The 20737-nt window shown below is 44.1% G+C and overlaps 2 protein-coding genes across 3 annotated transcripts in view; one reads left to right on the forward strand and one right to left on the reverse strand.

The window, feature by feature from the left end:
- Window positions 1-18144, reverse strand: part of Dcp1b (decapping mRNA 1B) — a 38772-nt gene extending 20628 nt beyond the window's left edge. For both annotated transcript variants that reach the window (XM_032905808.1, XM_032905807.1), the window contains exons 1-3: window positions 17991-18144; window positions 13340-13380; window positions 9591-9718 (exon numbers count right to left, since the gene is read on the reverse strand). In XM_032905808.1, the coding sequence (XP_032761699.1) occupies window positions 9591-9718; window positions 13340-13380; window positions 17991-18140 (319 nt within the window). In that variant the 5' untranslated portion in view covers window positions 18141-18144. The remainder of the gene's footprint in view (window positions 1-9590; window positions 9719-13339; window positions 13381-17990) is intronic.
- Window positions 1-20737, forward strand: part of Cacna1c (calcium voltage-gated channel subunit alpha1 C) — a 608098-nt gene that overhangs the window by 3737 nt on the left and 583624 nt on the right. The gene's annotated exons all lie outside the window — the stretch shown is intronic.

A 20737-nucleotide genomic window follows, 5' to 3' on the forward strand; every position in this document is an offset into this window, starting at 1 on the left:
CTGTGTTTCTCTCAGGAAAGCTACCTTAAGAAGGTCAGCAGTATAAAGAAATACCCACAGAAATTAAGACTCAGGAAAGCGGGGTTGGGGATTTAGCTCAAGCTTGCCTAGGGCTAAGGCCCTGGGGTTGGGTCCCCAACTCAAAAAAAAAGAAAAAAAAAAAAAAAAAAAAGACTCAGGAAAGCCCTAGGCTAACAGCAGTAGAAAGAGGAACGATTTACTCTTCTTGTTGACCACTTACGTTTGTCTCCACTTTACTCATAATTCTACTGATAATTTTCAATAAATATCAGATGGATCCCCTAACCCGTTTCCCCATGTCTCTGAGCTCTTATTTACCCTGGACAACCTCATCTTCACTGCTCCTGGGATAAACTGTCAGTGGTTTTCTTTGCACTCAGTCGTGTATCTTTATGCTAAAAAAAGTCCTACTTAAGCATGTACACATCTGCTCCCTGGGTCAGACCACAAACTCCTGGAGGACTTCAACAATGCAGCACAGTCAGGTAACGTGTTAGCTGACTTAAACCAGCCAAAGACTATTCTACCGATAACCCTGACCATGGCTAATATCCGTTCTGGCTTAATTAACCATCATGAACCAGACAGACTGGAATCCGCTGCCCAGTGACCTGCTCTAGCAGACACCAGGCAGGCTCCTCATGAGGCCCCACCATCCTCTAACTGTGCTGAGAGGTGACTTTCACATTCTTAGGTATAAGTAACGGTGACAGGACTCTGCCATTAGATGTGAGTTTCCAGAGACGACACAGCTCTGTTGACTTGGCACTGGGCAGATGTCATGTACTTACTTTATGTGTTAGGATTACAACTGCCGTTCTCCCTGATGGACCACTGCTCCCACTGGCAACTGAGGGCCAGAGCACATATTTCTCCTCCTTACGGACGATCAGTCGGACTTGGTATATGGCAAAGAACTACTAGACCCACGCGCTAGTCTAACAGTAACCTTGAGCTTCCACCCCTAAGTCATCCTAATTATCCCAATAACACTCTGGAAAGCTATTACCACAAATGAGAATCAACAAAGGGAGATAAATCTTGCCTCATAATTAGAGTTTGTGATGCTTAAAGCTAAACATAAAACAGTATTCCTACAGGTCAAAAACTGTTCTCCTCAAAACAAAGGTCCCAGAGGCACAGACTTCCTCACATTTGAGTTGCATGATTTGATCAGGTGTTTGATGGCGACGGGGCAGCTTTGCTGAAACAGTTTACCTAGAAACCACCTGATCACTGGACCACTTCTACGGCTTGGCACAGAGGCTATGCAGCCAGGGAGAGGAAGAGTGAATCAGAGGCTCTGTCCCACTGTCATTCCGACCTTTACCTACTGTGGACACCGGAGATAGCAAGTGTTCCAGAGCCCTTTATGTTGAAAACAATTAGGTCATGTCTCAGGTCTGTCCTGAGATGAGGACTAGGAGGTGTGTATGCAATGACTCGTGGCCTAATTGTTTTCTTTCTGTGGAACCCTTAAGGCTATGGAACAAATATAAGATTCCTTCTGCATCAGTTAACCTCGATTCCAGAAAATGGTTATTTGAAATTATCTTGTGATTTTTGAACAAAAATAAGCAATATAAAAATAGAACGCAAAATGTACACCAACACTCTGAAGCCATACTGCCCCGCCCACTCTCTGAATGCTGAGGCAGAAGACTGAAGGATGCCTCTCTCATAAAGCACGGAGGAGAGTGTTTGGGAATACAGCTTTTCTCTGCCAAGATTTAGGCTTTTATCATATCAAGTTTGGCTCTCTAAAACAAAATATAAAATATTGTACAACTACAAGCCACAAATGCAGCATCTGACTTGAAAGAGCACCACTATGTGATGCTTACTTCCTGATGTGCCGAGAGTCTCACATCGGCATGGCCGGGGACGACGCGGGAGTGACGCCACTCAGGGTTTACTCCACGGTAGCCGTGGGTTCCCTGGGATGTATGACCTCGCCTCATGGATTCTTTCTCACCGAAGCATGCCATATCATCCCATGAGTGAGCATGCATGAGTGAGCATGTACACACACAGACTCGCACACACACACACGTGCACACACACGTAACCTGCCCATTAAATTCTACAAGTGCCCCTCCACCCCTTGAGTCTCCTAACTTTCCACAGTGGGAGTGCAGAGTCCTCAGGCTGGGTGCTCTGGATGAGCAGTGTGGCTTGCCCAGGTTGTGTGGGGTGCAGATAGGAACCTGTTTCCAGAGCTATCCGATGTCTTACCTCAATGCATAGAAACCAAAATTATGACACCCAGTTCTCAAAAGTGAAATACTGCCTTACTTGACATCTTCTGGAGTTTTCTGTAATTGACAGAACACCAGCTTTTACATAAACCACATCCTTTAGAGTTTAGATCCTTTCAGCATGAGCAGAGGCCTGACAGAGCGAATGGTGATTCTGGATGTAAGATCCGAGTGACATCACTTAAGTCAAATGAGCATGCACTCCCTAAACACTTACTAAAGGGTATCAGCTCTGTGCACAGGGCCGTGGTAAAGAGGCCAGCTCTCGCTTGGAGTGCAAATGGTGCAAAAGACACAAACTGAGATTCTCTGACCATCTCTGACCAATTAATGAGAGTTTTAACTTTAAGCGAACCTCTTCCTCTTTTATCAAGAGGCACACCACAGTTCCTGAAGGTTACCAAGGGCAGCAATCACATACAGCACAGGCAAGAAGAGCCTGGATTTGTATAGGTCCCCGTTCTAACTAAACACAAAATGTCAAGGTCTTTGTCTCCTGCTCTACAGTATTCGTGCTTGGGTGAGCTTCCCATGAGCGTCTTACATTACTAGGCAGATCTGGAAGAGAAAAGCACGCTGTTACTCTTGCAAAGATGAAGTTTCTGTCTAAAAGGGATGCAAAGACGTTCAGCTGTCTCCTTTCTTTAAAGGAGTGTGTTGACCTCAGATGGCTCTGCCCGTCTCTAGGATTTAAGTCTGTGAAATGGTGTGCACAGGCATGCTGAGGGTGAAACATGACACACGGGCCTTAGAACAAACCTGGTACATGGAAGGCAACCAAAACCACACCTGAACAGGGGGAGGATGGCAGGATGGAGGAAGGAGAAGTAAATAGGAATCAGATTCCATGGCCTAGAAAGGGCTGCAAGTTACTACTTGAGACGGCTGTAGTGGAAGGCTGGAGAGAAGGCTCAGTGGTTGAGGGCACTTGTTGCTCTTACAGAGGATCCAGGTTCAGTTCCCAGCAGCCACATGGTGGTTCACAACTCTCTGTAACTCCAGTTCCAAGAGGATCCAATGCCCTTTTCTGACCTGTATGGGCACCAGGAATGCACATGGTACACGTACTTGCTGGCAAGCTATTCAAACATATTAAAATAAATATATCTAAAAATTAGAAATTGACCATTTGAGGATATCAACACAGCAGCAAATGTCCTAAAGTGGAAACTGAGCACAGCTGTCTGAGGGCAGGTGGCAAGGCTCTCGCCTTCTTTGCAGTGTGTTCCCACAAGGCTTGCTGCTGACCTTCCAGCTGCTTTTATTTATTTTCATTATTTTTGTTTTTCAAGATAAGGTCTCTCTGTGTAGTCTTGCTTGTCCTAGAATTCTCTTTGTAGAGCAGGCTAGCCTCAACCTCATAGAGCCTGCCTCTGCCTCCCAAGTGCTGGGATTAAAGGTGGGTGCTGCCGCCACCGGCTTGGGTTAGGGGTGACAAATCTCTGGGCTTTAGAACCTGCTGAGCTACAAGACTTTCATTTCTCTAAATGCATTGAAATCCGGAAGGCTTAAGAAGCCGAAATCCCATTCTAGAGACAGAAGCAGGTGGATCTCTGTGAGTTTGAGGCCAGCATGGCCTACATAACAATAACCAGGGATAGACAGGGAAACAGAGTCTCAAAGACCAAACCAAAACAAGAGCCCAAATCCGTGAGGGGACCACACAGTTCGGCCTTGCTTAGTGGTTTGTATTAGTTTCGGAGGGAAGACTGTCACTCTGACATGAAGTGAGGGACAGTGAAAAATGTCTGAAAGCTGGCAAGCCTGTGGCCATCAGAGATCAAAGCTTTGTCTTAAGCACACCGATGATTACAGCGATACACAAAATCATTAGGCATACTCACATTCACACCCGCCCACCCACACATCCCAACTCTGCAACTGGCACGAATGATTTGGGAATTACTTTAAGTCTGCGAGTCTACTTCTTATTCTGATCCATTTATTTTCCAGGCCCATGTGGAGTCACAGAACACAATTAAAATATAAGATGCTGTCTCTGTCCACAAGGGACTTGAAATTTATTACTCATGCCTACAAAGTAACTTCCTGATTTATGGTTGTATAATGGCAGAGCAAAGGTTTCACAGAACATATTCTTCGTGGAATGAGCAATGCTGCTTCCAAATTATGCCCAACCCTTACTTGTCAATTGACTTTCTTACTGTTGGGGTGCGTGCGTGTATGGGTGTGTGTGTGTGTGTGTGTGTGTGTGTGTGTGTGTGTGTGTGTGTGTGTGTGTGTGCTCTGGAGTAAATTAAAGTATGATTTTTATAATAGCCATCAAGAAAATACTTAAAATTACAGAAATTGTATCTCTGCTAGAAAACTGACCATTTAAAACAGTGAATTTTGTGACACAAACAGGCCAAGAGTCAGTGAAGGTGATAAGGAGACGTGAGTCTCACCTGCTCTCTCTAACCCTAGCATGGGACTCACATTACTGCGCAATTAACACAAGACGTTCACCAGGGGCTGGGGTGTTGGGAAGTGTTACGGTGCTTGGCCATCATGCCCAAGGCCCTGAGGTTCATGGGACAGGGTACGAAGAGGAGAGGGAGAAGGGGAGCAAGGGGCAAGGGAGGAAGGGATCAGAGGGAGAGGGAGAGATTTTTCAGTGTATAGATCTATTTTTCAGTTTCCTAATCAACACTGGTGCTGTGTTGCCAGTTTATAGTTCCTTAGGGGAAATGTTTGGGACCAGGGTGTTTCAGATTTCAGAGTTTTGTTGTTGTTGTTATGGTTGTTGTTGAAATATTTTCATAGACTTCACCTGAAATTCATCTGTAACTCTCCAATCTAAAAAATTAAAACTTGTATTTGATCTCAGCCTAATTGAGAAACAATGGAAAATCCCAAATCCAAATCTTTGTAAGAAGTATTTCAACATTAAAATATTTTGGACTTTTTATTTTTTTTTTTAATTTGTATGTATGGGTGTTTTGCCTCCATGTATGTCTGTGTGCCACTTGCATGCCTGGTATCCAAAGAGGCTAGAAGAGGGAGTTGGAGCCCCTGGAATTGAAGTTACAGACAGTTGTGAGGAACCATGTGGTTGCTGGGAATTGAACTCGGTCCTCTGGAAGAGCAGCCAGTGCTCTTAGCTACTGAGCTATTTTTCCAGCTCAGTATCCTCATTGGTCAAACACAAAACACAGTATTTCCAACAAAAAGATACAAGAATTTATGAGGATAACCCATGCAAAGTCCAACACAGTGCCTGGCAGACAGCAAATGCTTACTGAACAAATGGATGCGTGCACTTTCACCTCAGACTTAATAGCTGTCACATTTGCTTTTACATCTTGGCTGCACAAGCACATAACCCAAGCCCTAGAAGAGAAGGAGAGGGAGCTATAAAGACAGGCACAGGCTGTGAGCTGGCAGGCCAGGCAGCCCAGTGAACACAGCAGGTTTCCCGTATATGAGAGACCTTGTCTCAAAGGAATAGGGACAGAAGTAATAGAGGAAGATTTCGGACATCTTCCTCTGGTCTCTGCACACATTCACAGGTGCATATCCCTGCACATCCATGTGCATGCGACACACACACACACACACACACACACACGCAAACTTACTTAGGTCAAATCTCATTTCAGTCAACTCCAATAAAGCTTAGATTATAAACTCCTTTCTACAATAAAGTAATCTATTTTGTGTTTGATTAAAATTCTAAATTACTTATCAAATGGTTTTTTTCTTTACTAATTAAGTGAAGAAAGTTTTGGATTTTTCTACTTTCTGATTTCACTCTTCTAGATTTATCTAATTAACTTTTTTCTCCATCCAATGAGGCTAAAACACCCTGTGAGACTCAGCCATGAAGCTGTTCTAGCCCCACTGCAATGGCAGACAGGACTCAAGAGCTGGGTGCCAGGCAAAAGGCCGAGGACCTCTAGAGGTCTGTGCAGACCCCAGGGAGATAGTCACCATGGAAAACAACCCTGCATGAAGCCAGGCTCCCCAGCCCAAGGGGCATTATCAGAGAAGTAGAAAGTCAAATGCAATGGTTACATAAATATCTGAGCTGTAGGAACATTTGAGAAGGAGGTACCCAGACCCTGATGACATGCGTGATAAACCTTCTATGGATGGATGTCAGGGGCTGAGAAGCCTTGAGCAAATGACTGGTTTCACAGGCAGTCAGCGGCAGATAGTAAGGAGAACAAAATGGAGCAAAGTGAATGCAGAAGGGTGAAAAGGCACTGCCTCCAATTCCCTGTTGAACCAATTTCATTTTTGTCTATGGAGACTCAATGGGAACAACCATTCATGCATCCCAAAGACTGGCTTCCATCCGTACCCATGCTTAACAGCAGAGGGAGCAGTGCAGAGTGTGGAACGGAGCCCCAGGGCCACCCCCCACCGCAGCCTGCATTCTCATCCGTAGGATGCCATCAGCAGAGCAGGAGTCACCAGAAGCACAGGGCCCGCAGGTGGATCACACTGACACTTAGGTTAAAATATCAAAGTAGAAGGTACGAGTAAATCTAACAATACATTTTGTTTAGCCTAATTATCCAAATTACTATTTCAACATTAACCAATACAAAATTATAAGATTCCGCGCCCCCCCCCTTCCTTTCTTTTGTGGTAAGACTTCTGTAACTTGAAACACACACTGCTGTCCTTCCAGACAAGCTGCACTGAGGTCACAGTCACAGTCATGGGGCTGCAGACTACCACCCTGAGCATATTTAGAAGCAGTGAGGCTTCCTGTGGGCCCACTGACTCCACACAGCACTTTCTGTCAGACAGGCCCTGTGAAACTTAGGAAAGCCATTTTTAAAATCAATGCATTAAAGAAATTAAAAATTTTGGTATAGTTTATGGAATAATGAAATATATAAGAATTCAAAATATACACACTGGTTAGATCAATTATTTCTCCAAAATAAGAGCAGCCAGGAATGGTTCTAACAGGTCACTAGTATTCACTTACTCTACATTCATTCTTAAAGATTCATTCTACTTACATATTACATACATAATATACACATATATGTGTACCATTATGGCCTGGTGCTTGTGGAGGCCAGAAGAGGGTGTTGGGCCTCCTGAAACCGTAGCTACAGGCAGTTGTGAGCTACAATGTGGGAACTGAGCCTTGGGCTTCTGGAAGAGCAGCCAGTGTTAACTGCAGTGCACCTCTCCAGCCTGTTCTACATTGATTCTTGCAGCTTCTTTATTAGGATCTGAGTAGGTTAATTTGACACAGGACACGGTAGTTTTTGTGTGTATGGCAGATATCTACTTTGGTATCATTCTTCCTAAGGTGCTGAGCACTTGTCTTCTGTGACAGCCCCTCTGGCTTGGAGCTCACCAGGTAGGCTAGCTGGTCCATAAGCCTCAAGGACCCTCCCGTCTTTGCATCCTAGGATCATGAGAACAAACACCACTCCACCCAGCTTTTTCACATGGGTTCTGAGGAACTGAACATAGGTGATAATATTTGCACAATAAGCTCTTTACTGAGTTACTCTGTAGCTCAAATATAATATCCTTTAAAAATTCCGACCTAACTATAAGCAAAGAAACAGCAACAAACCATCTTCTAAAAATTATTGCAAAACCTTTCTTTTCATGAGACCTACCATTTACCAAGTCATGTTGCAGTTTTAATAGTTCTAATTTTTTTCTCATAAAACTTTAAGGAATGGACATTTATCATGACAGCCTAATTATGTACAATTAAATATAGCATCATTTTTAATGTATTAAATGTTACATTTAGTTTTAAACTAGTCATTGGGATTTTCTTCACTTGTATTACATTATTAAAATTCTGAATATACAGGAGGCAGGTTCTGAGTGTGTTGGAGGTGTGTGTTATGTCTATGTGCATGTGTGTGCAAGTTTGCTCACCCATGCAGGAACGTGTAGAGGCTGATGTCAGCACGCCTTCCTCTACCACACCTACATTTTATTTGAAAGAGAAGCTGCAGTCAACCATTCAGGGTAGACCGAATGGGCACAAGTCCCATGCTCTGCCTGTTTCTACCCTAGCACTGGGCAAACAGGGTCGGGCAGCGGGCAATCCAGGGCACAGGCAGAACATACACTGCCATGCTGGCCTACACGTAGGTGCTAGGGATTGGGACTCAGGTCACCACGCTTGCAGTACTTCAAACTGGAGCCGTTTCCCAACCTTTTTGGTATTTGTGTGTTATATGCAACTCTGTGTGTGTGTGTGTGTGTGTGTGTGTGTGTGTGTGTGTGTGTGTGTGTGTGTGTGTGTGTTAGGCTGTCAGACTTGGCAGCAAAGGCCTTGACCTGCCGAATCATTTTGTCGACTCTCTCAGTTTTTGAGACAGGGTCTCTCACTGAACCTGGGTCTCCCAGGATTAGCTAGACTGGCCGATCAGCAAGCTCTGGGAACCAAATACAAATACACACTGCCACCCCTGACTTTTGGGGTGCAGTGTGTGTGTGTGTGTGTGTGTGTGTGTGTGTGTGTGTGTGTGTGTGCATGCGCACGCTGGAGTGTTAAACTCAGGTCCTCATGTTGTAAGCACCTTACCTACTGAGCCATCTCCCTAGTCCCAACTTTCTGTATCTTAAATTCAAACAGTGGAAACCATTCCAAGATTGCAGTCTCTTTGAAAGTCACCCACAAAGCCCAAGAGCATACACATACTTACCTTTCAAGCAGCATGCTCCTGTGGGGAAGGAGCCCTGAAGCTGCCAGCTTCATTAGTCTTTACACAGGTGTCAGGTAAGACACAAGTGACACAAGGGCAGAATACTATACAAGCCACTGCTACTTTATCTCAAGTCCATCAGGGACCATTTAGTGGCCCACTGTAATCTCGCCATTACAGTTAAGAGAATCAAAAAGGCCACAATTATTTGGACTCTGGCTTTTCAGTGACTACATATTCAAAAGACAGTCCTTCAAACATATAGCCCTCCCCATCAATCTCTCTTCACCATGCTTGGTCAGAGGTGATGCACATGGGAAAACTTCCACTAACCAAATCACTAGTTCTGTGTTCAGTGATACATCTGTGCCCCTCTCCTGACCAAGCACCCCCTGTCCCATTCCTGCTTAGGATTAAAGGCAATGACTGGTTCATTTCAGGCAAAAAAAAAAAAAAAAAAAAAACAACAAAAAAAAAAAAAAAAAAAAAAAACGCTGCTCAGGGCAGGGCTTAAGGAGACTAACTTCTCTAAGAAAAGAGCCACTTCCAAGCTAACAAATGCTAACCCCTCTGCCCCTGACACTAAATGTAGAACACAGGAGGACACTGCGACTTTCAACATTGGACCAGATGTCAGAAACATGACTAGCACTGTGTAGAGACTCACGTGTGCCATTTCTGTAGAGAAGGAAAGGGTCCTGGAGCTGGAAGTCCAAGTCTTTAGTAATGGGCTCTGTTCTGTTTTCCATGCTGAGCCTATTCATAATGGTGAATCCGTGCTTCGGAGAGGCAGACCTGGGAATCATGGAGCAGGGGAAGACAATTGCTAAGCATGGCATTGCTAAGCACGGCATGCATACCTCAGTGCAGCCACATTCCAGCTGTCTGTGAACTTTGCTGTATGCATTCGGTTTCCCACGTGTGTAGTCCACACACGTGAAGCAACATTTCTTTACTCCTGGGATCTGGTTCCAGCATCTATGCTCCACAGACTGTTGTGCAGGTCATTGCTTTCAGCCCATGAGCCTGTGTGTATCTTGTGTATAACGGACATGCCTGACTATGTTACTCATTCCTTTAAGACAAAAAAAATCTTACTGGCAGACACTTCTAAAGGAGCTCAAAATGTATACATCTTTACAAAAAGATCATTTTCATGGAAAGTGTAAATGTTAGTTTGAAATTGAGAACTTCAGGAAGATGAGGCGACTCTGTCAATGAGCCTGTGAAGCAAGGTACGATGAAGGTCATGTGACGGCCTAACGGGCAGACGCCTCCTTCTCCTCAACACAGAGCAAATGCTGTCTGCACAAGCTACCAGAAAATTTTTCTCAGTAAAAGCATGACCTTTAGTGAATTTGATTTTTCATTTCATTTAATAAATCTTGAGTACTCCCCTGTGTCAGGCACAGAGGGTCCCTGTTATACATCATGTATACCTTTGCTTGTGCTGGGCTGACAGCCACATCATAATTCAACCATGAACCTTCTGGTGACAAGTAGGTACACATTCTCATTTAACAGAAGCGAGCAGCACTCATTCATTCAAGTTAAACTAGGCTGTTAGGGCCATCACTAACGATCAGGAGATTTAATTTTAACCACTTTATAACAATAGAGTACAACACAGCTACCTTGCCACTCACAGGATTTTATTTTTAAACCCCAACCTTTTAATTGATGTTAGACAATCTTTGATGAGATTATTTTACAAAAAAAAGCACTGGTAGGCACAGCCTTAATTCCAAAACTGGTCATTTCTATTTAAACTTACGAGGAAGAGATGCATATGCACTCCAAAGACTGACAGAGAAATTCTGCTGCTTGTCTTCATGAGCTGTATCTCAGAGACAAAGACATGGGAAGGCAGAAGGAGCTGTCCTTAAGGTGGGTGAGATGTCTTCATGTATTTCAACGGGAAAGGGTCTCCTGGCATAAATGGCAAGGGACTACACCACAGGACAGAAACAAAGAAGCCAGGTGCATGACTGAAAGTGAAGTAGAGGTGTGAAGCCACAGACGGCTTCAGTGCCTTAACTCAAACTGCTGTCACTCCACACTAAGGAAAAGGCCTCGCCCGCCAGAGCGGGCGTGTGCACATTTGGGAAGGGCAGGCGCACATGAGAGGAGGGTAGAGACAGTAGGCATCATCTCAAAGAAAGAGCTGGGAACAGGATTAAGAACCAGCGAAGGATTATTTTCTCAGTTTAATGGTGAAACTTATTGTTTCATTAGCAATGTGGAGTATGTTAGGAAGTCTTTGATTTCAGTGATGGATTGTAGTTCAATTGGTAGCCCTGGTTCCATGTCCAGTATTCGATAAACTTTGCACACTGCTGTAATTCTAGCACTTGAATCAGAAGAAGTTCAAAAGTGATTTCAAACACGGTTAGTTTGAGGCCAACCTGGTCTGCATATGACGCTATTTCAAAAATAAAATAAAATCCTTGAAAATATAAAGCTGTATTTAGTTTGGGTATAAAAAAGAAAGTAATTGTATAATTCAGCAGAAAAGACCTTAAAATCATCATTAATACATATTAATGCATCACTCTCCTCAAAATAATCCTTCTTAGTAATGAAAGCAAATACACAGTGTGTGCTTTAATTTTTCTCTATACATTTTACATTCTTAACAGTATTCATGCTGGACAAATTCACATGGTGGTTCTGGAATGTTCTGAACATAACATGAACTAAAATGCTAATAATTCTTGGGTACTCACATCCCTAAACAACTGACTGACTTGTTACTTTGCCTGCAGCCTGGCTAGCCATTCCTTCCTGTCCACTCCTTCTCCCCGATGACAGGGTAGCTGTCACTCTCTCCCACTGTTCCCATACTGTGCCACCAGTTCTTAAGGTTACCCTAGTTCTGCTTTTTATGCCCCCATTAACCCTAAGATTCAACCATCAACTCCTACCCATTCTCCTTTGAGAGTCCTTTTAGACAATGTCAAACTCTTCAGCAATCACGCTATGCCAAGTGGCTGGATTCCTCAATATGAATTCACTGAGACCACTGTGGAAGGTGTTACTTTAAAACCCTGAACCAAAGGCTGAGGGGTGTAGCTTGGTGGTAAGAGTGTGTAAGTTTGAGACTGTCACATCCCCAGCTCTCTGAATACACAAAGAGATCAAGTAGAAACCTAGCCCCTGCTCTCTGTCGCTGTTTGAATTCTACCAACAATTTTGTCATTCAGTTCAAACGCTGGCATTTACCTAGAGGTTCCATTTCTCAATGTCACCGCACCCTCTGTCCATGCAGATTTTCATTTCAGCTTCGGTTATTCTGGTCCCAACTCGAACATCCCCTGTCTACTTCAAGGCAATCATCCTCTTAACACTCGAACTCCAGTTTCTTTTAGAATGAGTGCCCTTGGGATGCTAACACACTGACTGCACATATTTTCTCACAGCTTGTCAAGCATCCTTGTGTCCATAAGCCTTCAGGTACTCCCTACTGCTAGGAAAATAAGCCTCAGAATCTTTAGTCTGCCATTCTATCTAATAGCATCACTTATGCTAATACGAACCTTCTGCACCAGAATAAATCCCTTTATACAGGAGGCTCTGAAAGAAAGGCTTTTGCCTTTCTTCCTGTTGAGATTCCCCATCCTGAAGCCCAACCTAAGACTGGTCAGTGTACAATGCCTCTAGCAGCCACAGCAGCCCAGTGAGGCTTACATAAAAACCAGCCCTTGGGATGGGATATCCTGTGCTGTATTTATCTTAAATATACTTACTTACTTATTTCTTCAGTGAAGTTGTTACACCAGTCAGAGTTTACGCTAGTATTTCATCTCTGTACTCCCACTAGGTGACAGAATTCAGGTAAGATATTTATGAAGAAATTTGCATGAATAAAATGAAGTCATTAAGACAGTATATGTGCTGTGTGTTTGCGTGAATGTGTGATGTTAATGATAGCTGATAAAAAGAAATGGCTAAAAGCACGGGCTTATTAATTAGATTAATCCTGAAACATTATTAACTAAACAATGGAAGACCGAGAGACAGACTCAATCCTGGGGTGTGCTTTTTTAAGCAGTTGAGGGTGAGGGAAGGTGAGCCACAAAGCCCTTTCCAACCGCTGACTAATTTAGCTTTCCTAACAGTGTACCTCTTATCTCTTGGCAGAGCACAGTGTTCAAGAACTGTGTGCAATTCACTGGCATCGAACGATGAATATGTTCTGCTAAACCAAATATTAAGGTTTAAGTTGGAATTATGGCCTGAAATTAGTATCATCAGGATGTAGCAGGTGACATTATGTGTTATTTTATTCCTCTTGCCGATTTGTAATTTCATATGGATTTGGTTGTTGTTCTTTGAAATAAAACTGCCCTTCAAGAAGTGACAAAATTACATTAAAATATTTCAAAAGTCATTTTTCTAAAAATAGGATATGCTTACCTTGTATAAACAAATAAGGTTCCTTCCACACCAGTCTTCTCCTAGAAACAAAGCAAACACATCCCATGTGTATGTCTCTTCATTAAAGGCACAGTGTGAACTTACAGAACACCAGGGAAACACACCTGCTCTCTAGTAGGCAAAGTGGCAGTATAGAACAGGGGCCACCAAAAGGGAAGGCGTGGGCTTTGACATGACCAGGGCCTGCTGAGTGGGTACTACTTGGTCACTGTTCTCTTTTCCAGACAGGTGTGAGTGGCCCGCCTGGCTGGAACAGAGAGAGTGCTCCAGATCTCATCAGGAAGAGCTGGTGGGCATGCACCCTCTCCTCCATCCACTAAACTGCATGCCCAGCAAGGTGTCCAAGTCACTGTTATCTGCATCTCGTTCCCCTTCACTCCCTCTCGTGCTCACTGCCATGTCCTGGCACTAGGAGAACAGATGATCTGTCAATAACTGTACTCTGACTACTACACAGACAAGTACTATGCCAGAGTCTTCAAGTGAACAAGCACCTTCTTGGCATGAACTACTGCAGAGTCATTTGGGCCGAAGACTTGAAATAACACTACACAGAAATATTACCAAGTTAGGACTCGAGAACAGCCAGGGAAAGTCTGGGGGAGGTGAAGTTACAAGGAGAGTTTGAGTTCTCTGGCTTTCCTTCCATTTCTCCAAGACAGGAGGAACTTGGCTTCCTTGGCCTCCTGTTCATCAACATACCACAACGCAGCTCTTCTGCTTAAGCAGTGATGAGACGATTGTAACTCAGATTTTAACGTGTGCTTTTGGTATTTACATGTTTAATTTCAGCATTCTATTATCCTACTAAAGGTCCTAATATTTTATGGTATTCATTACCCAGGTCATTTAAAACTCAGTACTCTATAATTCTGATGCAAGATAAAGGAATGGCATCAGAGTAACATTTTTTAAAGGCACAGAATTGAAAGCATGATCTTTTCAATCTACGTGATCACAACTGTTTTCTCTGTGACTTAGTACAGGGGTTTTTGAAGTGTGGTGTCCAGATGAGAAGCAGCAGCTCCACCAGGGAGCCTGTTAGAAACCACACCCTTAGAACTCTGAGATGAACTGACAGAACTGGCAAGAGTTTAGGCAATATATAAAACCTTAGAAGGAAACTGTGAAAGCCGAGTATTTGGTACTGTGAGTTACACTGATGGGAAACTAAGGCAGACAGAGACTTATGCGCATGCACTGTCAGGCCCTTGGCCACAAGACCAAAGCAGTTTCCTGCTCTGCAGTATTTGACCTGGGCCTGCTCTCATCCGAATGCAAATCAGACCTTTCATATTATCAGCACAAGTAGGCTGATTGCTTCCAACTGTTTTCTCCCCTTGCAACAAAAATTCTCTGTACTTTAAAAACAAAAATTTTAATGACTTTAGTTTAGAATAATCCAAAATCAGAATTTTAACTATAACTCACAAAAATAATTCTCAAACTTGAGTCTGTTTGGAGTTAGGCATGGGAAGGAATACTGCTCAGTAATTACAATATGGGCCCGGAGGGAGGATCCTGCAGATCACATGGGGTAATTCATTTACCCTTCTGTCTCGTCTTTTTCATTAAAAGGGTAACTGGCTTACACAACTCAAATCTTTTAATAATTAAAAAAAAAAAAAAAGCCATATCTTAAGAGCTCTTGCTTGGCTAAAAGGGGCTCTGGAAATATATTTTGCTGCTAGGTCTGCACCTCAGACTGATTTTCAAAGGCAGCCAATTTTCCTTTCTTTTCTTTTCTGTCTTTTCTGTACAAATCAGTGGATTTAAGGTATGGCAATTAGCTCTCCTCAGAGCTAAGTAAAGGCAGACTTACATTTTTAAGTTCAGTTCTCCAGTATTTTAGTCTAAACTCTGAAAATAAAGGCACCCACCCCACACAGTTGTTCATTATTCAAAATAACTAAGAACATAAATAATGCTGTTCCACAAATTATTGGAGGTAAATACATTAACGTATCTGGAACAACTGAAAGGAATCTCAACTTTACTGAACGTTCTAAGTTAAAATAATCGAAAGTGGCCCCCACTCTATCTTTCTGAGGCAGCCTCTCTCATCGCCTGTGTAGCAGCAAAGCCACCGTTGCAGTTTCCAACACTGTCAAAGCTGTCTAGGTCTCATCCAGAGCTCTGGTCTGATGTGCTGCACCTCTGAACTGTCACTGTGATGCACAGAAAACTCAGAATTGTGACCTGAAAATAAGGGGCACTTGTGGTTCTAAGACACGCCTCCAGCTTTGCACTGCGCATGTTCTAGACTAACTATATCAAAGCCTGCTCAGAGCAGGGCATTTGGCAACACCTCTGCTTCCACGCTGCAGATGCCACCAGCACCTTCATCCTCAACGTTTCCTGATATTGCCAAACGTCACCGGGGTGTGTGTGTGGGGGGGAATCAAATCCAGCTGAGAACAAATGTCTGACCAGCTGTAGACTTTCATCGACACACTGGGTATTTTGGGGAAGGATTCCTTCCTGGCAAAGAGGAGTAAATTTAGTTCTAAAATTCCTATTCTAGTCATGGCAGAACTTATCTTAATCCTTTGTGTGAGTATGTGTGTGCTCTGGGGATTAAACCAGGGCTGGGCACACACTAAGCACAGACTCCACATGCTAAGCACACGCTCCACCACTTTGCTGTATCCGCCGTCCCTTGCTCCTCATTCCCTGTGCCCCTGTCACTCCTCATTTCTCCTCTGAACACCTGATGCCGATTTCCCTGCTCAGACCTCACCTGCCTTCTTGCCAATACTCTCTCTTTCATTCTTAAGAACATTTTTATACTTATTAGGTTTACATTGGAAAGACTTCCATCCGGGCACCCGAGTGATACGGCACAGGAGAACAGCAGTGATGACGTGACTGCCCCCAGTGACTGCTGTTGTTGAACTAAGTCTCTCTCCTTTGCCAGGCAACGGCGGCCTAGGAGATTAGGACTTTGAAAGAATGACCTTTTACTGAATGAATTATGCTCTGTCTGAAGAAAACAAGCCCAGGAAGCAGGAAAACAAAACTCCTGTAAATAATACAGTGTGACACTTTCAATGTAGCATTTGTTGCTGGCCTTCACTGGGTATTTGGCCCACCTCTGTAGGGGTTTTAAAAGGTTTCTGCCACACCCGACTGTGAAGAAGCTTTAGGAAAACTGCTACCCAGAGGGGAATGCGCCACTGTACATTTCAACAGCTTCTGATCTTCTAGACTGAGCATCCTGTTGAGTTAACATACACCATTAACTCTTACTGGGTCCTACTCCGTATATACTAACTGAATTACCTCCATATAAGTGTGCATAGGTTGGCAGGCAGAGGCCACTCCAGGGAGAGAGCATGCAGCCCTTGGGATGCAACCCCTTTGGCAAACCTCTGTCTTCAAACATATTTGCATTACAATCATAACAGTAGCAAAACTAGTTATGAAGTAGCAATGGAAATAATTTTCCGGTTGGGGTCACCACAACATGAGGAACCATATTAAAGCGTCCCAGCATTAGGAAGGTTGAGAACCACTGATCTGGAGAAGTTAAGCACCTGTACGTGCAGTATCTTCACGTAAATATATAAACGTTTCAGTGAGGAAACTCCCTTTACTTATTAAGGCCCAAATTGTAATTCCCTCTGCTGTCCAGGAAAAATAGGCATAGTTATTCAAGCTAGGAATATTCAGAACCCTAACACTAGAACTCTGCAGATTTCCCCTTTGGGTTTGGCTACTAGGAGAACAGACAGGAATTCTTTGCCTCACTTCAGTTAAGAACTCGGGACAAAACTATCCGAAAAGACTGCCCCAGCCCTCTTCAGGTGCCTGCCCCAAGCTCCACGTCCAAGAACTTCTTCATTCTTTTGTGTGTGTGGTTTTGGGTCGTTCTTATTACAGCTTACTTAATCATTCGCCTGCTCAATAATGAAAGTTTTCTTTGCATAAATTTTGAATGTTTGTTTCAGTCTTGGGGAACACACCAAAAAAAACTGAAAACTTGCAAAGGTGTTCTTCATACCCCCATATTAAAACTATTGGCTATATACTGATGAATATTTGGACGAAAGTCACAAGAGAGAAAAATGACACTTTTATATTCAAAGGGATGGTTTATAAATGATAAAAACCAATGCCTAAGCCAATGTCTCCCGTTCTAATTCCATTCTAGTTGTGAGGAAAACTAAACTTCATCCAGTTACTTTAGGCTGGGGCTCGGTCTTGTTGGAAATGAACTGAAATGGTTAGGTTACCAACCCTGACCTCCTACATCCAAGTCTGGGGTGTCCCACCCATACCCATTTCCTCTTTATTCTCCCAAGCTTGTTCTTAGGTGAGTGCCTGCCCTGCATTTCTGACTCTGGCTTCTCCCCTTCAGCGAGACTGGACTTCTCTGAGCCCATCTAGGTTTGGGGCTTCCGGTCTGCCCTCCGCTGCCGGAGAGCTTCTGTCTTCTGGCCTCAAGGCCTGTGCAGGGCTCTCAGTGGAGCCAAGCCGGCCACGCCTTCCGTATCCCTCTTCCCCCACCCGCCGGTGGGTCGCGCAGGTCGCCCTCCACCAGGACCGGCCCCCGCCCACCCGTCCAAGCCCAGCATCTCCCGCCCTGTCCCCGCCCCGCCTTCCGTACGGCCGCCGCGTCCGCACGCACCCACTCGTTGGCCCGATGGCCGAAAGTGTACAGAGCCACCTGGCTGGCAACGTCCACGATGCGATTGATGTAGGGGTCGTGGCGCCGCAGGGCTGCCAGGCTGATATCGTGTCCCTTCCCAGGCAGGCCACCTGCCGCCGCGGCCGCCATCTTCCCACCCACCCTCTTGCCCAGCCTTCAGGAAGCCCTCTTAATCGACCGCCGAGCGAGCGAGCGAGCGCGGCGGGGCGACCTTCCGGCACTTGGGGACCCGGGCTAGGCCTCGCCAATCGATGGCCGGGACCTCTCATGGATCGTCGCCTTGACAACAGGAAGCTCGGGCCTGCTAGATGAAGCTCGTTTTATCCGCTATCTCTTCCTTCAGGAGCCTTTGAGCTGTGTGCATTTCCTTCTTGAATGCGGCTCACGCCTTTGCATAGCTCTTCTTTGGCTCATCGATGACCAAAACCAATCAAACATAGTAACTCCAAAAAGAACTCTGAGAATTCTTAAAGGGTGCCCCCCAATATCTGTGCGGGATTCCTTGAGTGCCTCAGAGGCCTGAAAGGTTAAGATTGTCCATGACAGTGCTGAGACTTGCGTGATGTGTGCACAAGGACGGGTGCACCGATAAAGAACCAAGGGAGGCCCCAAACTGTACCACTGGTCAGTGTATTTTTGCTGCCGTGCAACAAAACTTGACCTAGCAGCTGAAGTCAGTACTTGATCAAAGAACTAAATTTGTTAAAAATCAACCTTTGGGTATACTTTAAAAATTAATGTAGAAAAAAATAGAAAGCGTGTATAAAGCAGAGCCGTCGCATGCCATATTCACCTCAGGAAAACGTTCTGTGCTTGAGTTGGGTTGAATCTGTGGTTTTATGGTTGGTTTTGCTGGGGTTGGGGAGCTTGTTTCATGAGACAGAGTCTACGGTAGGTCCAACCTGTGCGCCTCCTGCCTTGGGGTCTTCAGTGCTAGGATGACTGGGGTGTGCCACCACCCAGCCCAGCGGTTTTATTTTTATTTTCACGGAGCATTAGTTTTAACGTGAAAGAAAGATAAACAAACACATATGGTTATTCAGATAGACACTGGACAGGGTTTTTCAAAACTAAGATTTTCCCGTCTCTTTCAAGAAAACAAGGGATAGGTATTGTTGCCAAGGATAATTTTCAAGATTACCTTTTTAAAAAAAGCCATGATGAGCTTGACAGCAAGCGTCTCAATACTTAAATCTCTTCAGATGAGACCTGCGGTGCTATCAGTGAGACACTTTTTTAAAGATTACAGTCTAATGGAAACTGTTAACATTTGAAAGATATAGCTCCCTGAGCTCAGTCATTCAACCATTTTCAGATAATGAAATGGTGTCACAAATTCACATATGGGTAGGAGAACCATTCAAGGTCAAGGTGGACCGATTGATTTGAATGTGCCACAAAATAAGAAAAGTCGATAGGATTTGAGATGACTAGCCTTCAAGAAACTGTGCTTTGTCAATTTTTGATATATCATCAAAGAATATAGTAACTTGAAAAGGTCATTAAAGATGTATCCCTTGTACAACTGCCTAAGGGCTTGTATGTGATTTATTAGGTCAGTTTACATTAAAATGGTAGTGTCAGTTTTCTCATACTCGGGATGCTGAGAATGGGGTAGCTCTTCAGTGCATAAAGCTGAGGATCTCATGAGTTCCAATGTGGTACCGAATACCTGGGTAGCTGAGCAGCTGCTGGTCCTTACTCAACAGCGGAAGCCTGGAAACACTGGCTCTCATAACCGTATCAGCATCAAATCAACCCTGCGGCAATAGAGAAGGCCAGCAAGCAAAAAGTGAATGAATAATCCTCCTTCTGCCGCACACTCTGGGCTGCATTGAGAGGGTGCTGTCCACATTCGGGGTAGATCTTTGCACACCAGTCCACCAATGAATCAAGGCAATCAGGACAGTTCTTTAGGTGAGGTTCCCTACTCAGGTGATTGTAATCTGTGGTAAGTTGACATTAAAACCAACCATCACAAATATTAATTGTTATAAATACATAAAAGTTGGATAGCAGGGAACACACACACACACACACACACACACACACACAAACACAAACATACATGCAGTTTTTATTTGAAAATGTTGACTCCGACTCTTTAAAGTTGATTTCATGATCCACTGAAGGAATGTGACTTGTAGTTTGAGAAACACAACAAAACCATGTTGTCAAAATATTATTTGGCCTTCATAGCTTTCTATTCTCCTCAAGAGGTCACACAAAGCTGACCAAACAGTGTTCCAGGCTAGCCCATTAACTTTCTGCTGGTTCCACTAAGTTCTGTGCTTCTGGTCACATGCTTCTAAAAGTCAGCTCGTCTCTCAAATTCCTTTCTCTGAGAGACAGTGCCTACAACCTACCCATAAGGTCCCAGCAACAATCCAAAGTTCGATTCCACCAAAGTTCACCTTGGGGAGCCGATGAGTTTATTGGTCTTACTGACTGAGCATGGGTGGCCTTAAAGCAAGTAGCAAAGTCTTTTCACAGCATTGGTGATGTTGCTGTGTCCTCAGTAATCTAGATGAATCCCTTTCTATTGCCCACGCCTATATGCTCCAGACCCTTCGTGAGACCCTAAGGCCACATGGCATTAGGCAAAATTGCATATAAATGGCTGAACACTGGTAGGTGAGGGTCCATTGACATGCCGTGTCCCTCCTTCCTGGAGGAAGCGTCAATAGTCCACAGGCCCAGCTCTCAGAAGTAGGTACAGCAAAACT

The sequence above is a fragment of the Rattus rattus genome, chromosome 6, assembly GCF_011064425.1.
Source record: "Rattus rattus isolate New Zealand chromosome 6, Rrattus_CSIRO_v1, whole genome shotgun sequence".
NCBI lineage: Eukaryota > Metazoa > Chordata > Mammalia > Rodentia > Muridae > Rattus > Rattus rattus.